The 5,825-nt window shown below is 38.8% G+C and overlaps 1 protein-coding gene across 1 annotated transcript in view; it reads left to right on the top strand.

The window, feature by feature from the left end:
* LOC109833911 overlaps nt 1-5,825 on the top strand; it is a 45,182-nt gene that overhangs the window by 15,906 nt on the left and 23,451 nt on the right. Inside the window, exon 3 of the mRNA XM_020401772.1 lies at nt 5,711-5,823. Coding sequence (XP_020257361.1) covers nt 5,711-5,823 — 113 coding nt within the window. The remainder of the gene's footprint in view (nt 1-5,710; nt 5,824-5,825) is intronic.

Raw genomic sequence — 5,825 nt, 5'->3', positions numbered from 1 at the left:
CAGTATCCTCGAGAGACTTCCCCTTATCTAGTAGTAGTTTGATCTTGTCATCTATGAGTGAGTCAATGCCCTTGCATTCTGACATCCCAGCATTCAATAACATATCAAGGACATATTTTCTCTGAGTTAAAAGAATTCCCTTCTTCGATCTAGCCACCTCAATACCCAGAAAGCATTTCAAAGATCCAAGATCCTTGTCTGAAATTATTGCTGTAGATATTCCTTTAAAAGACTAATGCCTTATGCATCATTTTCAGTGATCACAATGCCATTAATATATACAACCAAAAGGATCCCTTTTCCATCATGAAATCTCTAGAAAACCGAGTGGTCTTTCTAAGCTTGATGAAGACCAAACATTCGGATAGCTGCTGCAAAACGTCTGAACCAAGCCCTCGGAGATTGTTTCAAGCCATAGGGGGATTTTTTTCAACCTGCAAACCTTTCCATACTTCCCTTGAGCAATAAACCTGATGGTTACTCCATGTAAACCTCCTCATCAAGAATGTCATTAAGGAATACAGTTAATATCCAACCGATGTAGTGGCCAATGATAATGAGCAGCATGTGAAATAAGAATGCAGACATATTTTATTTTTTTGCTACAGGAGAGAAGGTGTCAATATAGTTCAGTCCATATATCTGTAAACATTCCTTCGACTAGTTCGCAACTAGTCAAGCTTAAAGGCGAGCTAGAGAACCATCTAGATTTACTTTGACTATGTAAACCTACTTGTAGCCAACCGCTTTCTTCCCTGGTGATAGTGAAACAAGATCCTAGGGCCCATTTTGCTCTAAAGCTGTCATCTCCTCTTACATCGTCGAAGTCTAACATGGGTTAGATAGAACTTCTGACAAATTATTGGGAACCGAGTGAGAATCCAGAGATATGAAAGAATGATATGATGGAGATAATGAAGAGTAAGACACGTAGTGTGTAATGAGATATCGAGAACAAGATCTCTTACCCTTTTGAAGGGCAATAGAAAGATCATCAGTAGTCTCAGCACTTGGCTGTATGGTCACATTTTCACTAGCAAGTATATCGTGCTCTTGGTTAGATTTGGACTCTGGCGCAGGTTTTGAAGTAGTACGTCTTGTATAAACCTGAAGTAATTCTGCAAATTTGGATAGTAGATCAGCTTGGATGACAGACTCTGAAAGAACATTAACAGTGGTTTCCTGAATGATAAGTGAGTCATAATCATCGTGAGTGTCTGAGGATTTATAAAAGGCAACATGTACTGGTTTGTTTTCAAAGAAGGTAACATCGACTGAAACAATATAACGATCCAAAGAAAGACAATAACACCTATATCCTTTTTGAGTTTTAGAATATCAAAGAAAAATACCTTTGAGAGACTTCGATTCTAATTACCTCCTTTGAGGACTATGATTGTGAATAAAGCATAGAGACCCGAAGACTTTGGGAAGCAAATGAAAAGCGTCTTTGTCTGGGTATAAAAGGGAAACAAGAGCTTTATTTTCTAAAACAGATGAGAATAATCTATTGCTTAGGTAGCAAGCAGTCGAAACGACATCACTCCAAAAATATTTTGGAACTTCACGATGAAATAACAATGTTTTAGCAATTTCTAGCATATGTCATTTCATATGCTCACCCATCCCATTTTGTTGGGGCTGTATAAATACAAAATGACTAGTGTAAAATTTCATGTTCTTTCAAATATTTTGTGAATAAATTGTCAAAATATTCCTTAGCGTTGTCTTTTCTTTAAAATTTAATGGTACTATGAAATTGATTTTTAACCTCAACACAGAAAACTTTGAAATTAAAGAACACTTCAGAACAATTTTTCAGCAAATAAATCTAAGCCATGCAAGAAAGGTCATCCACAAACTAACAAAACATTTGAAACCGAGTTTTGATGGAGCAGAACAAGGACCCCATACATCTGAATGCACTAAATTAAATAGGTTACTAACCCTCTTGCTGGCATGACTCGGGTAAGACACTCGTTAGTGCTTTTCGAGTTGACATGACTCACTCTTAGGACTCAACATGAGTCAAATCTGAAATCAAAGTTTTAAGAACCGAAAGTGGGGATTGACCAAACCGATAATGTGCATCAAAGGCTGATGTAGTGCTTATACAAGCCATTTGGTCTAGGGTAAGGTCCAGTTTATACAAACCGTTTCGTTCACATTCTATGCCAATCATCTCCCTCATCTCAAATGCCTGAAAAATACGTGTAGGAAAAATGTTATCATGTAGTTTAATGCTTTAGTAATCCTACTGACAGATAGGAGATTAAATGAAAAAACGAAGAAGATGTAGCACATACGAAAGTAAAATAGTACTAATGTTGGTAGATTTAACACTTTTCACATGTGTTGTGGAGCCATCAGCGAATACTACTGAAGAAAAGGAGGTGGTAAGTGTGTAAGAGGATAATATATCACGGTTCTCAGTCATATGATCAGTTGTCCCTAAATCTATAATCCAAGTACAAGACGATGATGATGTAAGACAAGCAGTGAGTTTTACCTGACTGGGTAAGTATGGCTATAGCAGGAGAGCATTGTATCTTCTTAAATTGTTGGAATAGATAAGGCTAAAACTGCTCAACTTGGTGGCAGGTCCCATCATCTATTGGACTCTCCTAAACAGCCACATGCACTTCGAGACTGTTTTCCTTGTAACTGAGGCCAATGGAATTTCATATGATTCGGCTCCTTGTAGTAATGACAGTGAATAGAGGAAGTATCTCCTATAACTCCTCGTGAACTATTACGTCGTCCTCCACGTGCTCCAAAGCATTCTTCATGCCCACAAATACGACCTTTACCACGGCCGCCTTCTCGACTAGTCCAATATTTACTCTGTGTGGCAAAAGCAAACATGTTTGCAAACTCACTGCATTAATCATTAATGGTGTCAGAACTGTTGATTTCAAAAAATAGTGTCTCTGCTAAGGAGTGGATGGCAAAGCTCCCAATAACCTGTGGCTGTGCTGAATTATAGAACTACGGATGAGAACCGAGAAATGTGAGTACCATCAGTTGATCCCACTGGTCCTGCATCTTCTGAACATCCCCTGTAATGGGGGGACTCTGTCTCAAACCTGCGAGGCGATTAAAGTTGTCATAGTGCTCCTCGAAAGTCTGACTTTGCTCATCCATCTTACTCTGAAACAACTCCTAGATAACATCATATGCCCGATTGGCATGCTCACAAGCCGAGTATAGTTACTCCAAAATTTTCCACACATGTTTCACTATATTACAGTGAATCGCTAGCTGAAGAACATGTGGTTCTATGCTATTACAAATCTGATGAAGGAGACTAGTGCCATCTTGTTTTCAGGAGGCAGTAATTGGTATGAGAGGATCATCATTAGTCCTTCACTCGGTCCAAAACATAGACTCGAATGAGTTGCTTTCAAAGCAGGTAATTGGACCCATTTAGTTTCTAGTCAATGATCTTGCTAGAAAGCACCTCTGTGTAGGCCTTCATCTCAACCCTCTCTTCCATCGTAATAGCAGAATCGCCCGAGGATGCCATCGACACAACAAACAAGATCCTCCAACAAGTAATCTCCCAGCAAACAAAACTATCAATTTGTTGTCAGACATTGCTCAACCTTGTCAAGCAAACCCAAAAAACAAATCAACCTCCAACATGCAATCATGCCAGAAATGACCAGTCAAACCATCAACAAGCAATCACGCCAATGACAAGCGATCAAACCATCCTCTAGTAAGTGCAGTCATTTTTTTTCCAGATCTACTATTTAGATCTAGAACTAACACATCTAGAATAGTTTTTATTGGATGATTAAATCCTGTTAGTGGGGTTAGGGTATCGGGTTAGGGTTGGTGAGAGCGGTGGCGGGCGTTGGATTTGAGCATGAGGAGAGGCGGCGGTAGGGCGGTTGGTTGGTGAGTGGGGTTGGGGGTGACGAGTTGAGATGGTTGTTGGGGATTGGTGGTAGAGGCGCCAGCAGCCCGGTCCTAGGTCGTCGCGGTTTTAAGGCAGAGGACGCGAGGCCGCGATTAGGGCAGAGCCAGCAGCGGCTTAGGCAGTTATCAAGTCGCGGGATGCAGCAGCGGTAGGATGGTGGCAGTGGCTGGGGAATAGGCTTATGATGCGTGGCAGTGACGTGGCATGGAGCAAGAGCCGTTGGATTTGGCGTTTAGGGACGCTTAGGCGTTTGAGTTTGGGGCAAATGAGAGGCTAGAGGTTTTGGGTGGCAAGGCTCATGAGTTGTGAATGGCAGGCTAGGATTTTCAGTAGAGGGCTGTCGAATTTAGTGGATGCAGACATCCTTGATGGTGGCCTAATACCATTGTGGAAAGGGTAATCCAGAGAGCGATGATTTAGCCCTCTCTCTCTTGAATGTTATAATAGAATTAGCAATATGTAAAGAAGACTTCGTCCCTAACCAATGTGACTAAACCTCACAATAAAACAACTCTAAACATTATAGTATGTTTCAATGTATGTGACTTGCACCACACACACACACACACACACACATACACACACACACACACACACACACACACACACACACACACAATATTATTATATATATATATATATATATATAATATATATATATATATATATATATATATAGGGAAATATGTACCTAAGGAGGCTCCTTAGGGTGCATCTAAGGATGCACCTCTCAATGTATGAATTGTGCTACTTTAATGGACGATCCGCTCCATTCATCGTGATCTAAATGTCTTAAAATATCTACAAAATAAAAATCATGATATGTGAATACTTCTAACACATATTTTTCATTGTCTCTTTTGTTGTGTTGTCATAAAACCGTTAATTTTACAATCACTTGATGCATTAGTAATAACAACCCAATATGCCTAATTTTTGGTTTACATGACATTCAAATCATATAGATCAAAATGAACGGAGTGGATCAAGTAAATTGATTGCATATAATCTAATTTTTAAGGTGCATCCTTAGATTCAATCTAAGGTGACTCCTTAGCTATGCACATGTGTGTATGTATATCACGGATATATATGTATCATATGTATGCATGTGCATGCACACTATACACATGCATGTGTATATGTGACATATATTTATGTATTATATATATGCATGTATTTATACAACAGTTGCATACATATATACAGACTAATAAATGAGGGTGCATCTTTGGTTCTGGACATTCTGGTGATCTTACAGACTGTAACAAGATTATACTCTTCTATTTGATCTTGATTTCCTTTTATGCCTTCACCTTCAATTTTGAAACAAGCTGATATCAAATATGATGCACAATATACATTTGTTATGTTGGAATACAGTTCCTACTTATGTTTATAACCTGTGATTTTGGGGAGGTGCATGTAGTTGATATTTATTGATTATTGTTAGCACATGTATTGCACATATAAAATTACAGTTCTCATGAAGTTTCATCGCCACTTGAAGCTGCTACACCCAGTGGTATGATGACTAAAGGTTTCACTTTTATTGATAATCTTTGAGTAACTTCCTTTTCATAGCCCTCTTTTATGTCCTAGTGTTAGTTTTTTCTAATTTCATCTTTTTATTGTTTCAAGTCATATGCTTTTCCTTCTTTTTCATTACTATAAACAGGAAAATTTACCAATTAGAGTTTTTTTTGTTCATAACTTGTTTGGTGTTAGTTATTTTCTTGAAGTATTAGTACATTTCTCTGATGTTCGTATATATTTAATAATTAGGAAAGGCAATGGTACTATCAGTGCTGCTGGCGGTAGTGGATGGGGGGGGGGGGGGGGGGGGGGGGGATCTTTGGAGTGTTACAGCATGCAAGATGTAAAGATCACTGTTCATGGT

Source organism: Asparagus officinalis, chromosome 3 (assembly GCF_001876935.1).
Source record: "Asparagus officinalis chromosome 3, Aspof.V1, whole genome shotgun sequence".
NCBI classification, from domain to species: domain Eukaryota; kingdom Viridiplantae; phylum Streptophyta; class Magnoliopsida; order Asparagales; family Asparagaceae; genus Asparagus; species Asparagus officinalis.
The sequence above is the reverse complement of the archived record's forward strand: the minus strand, read 5'-3'. Positions and strand labels throughout refer to the sequence as shown.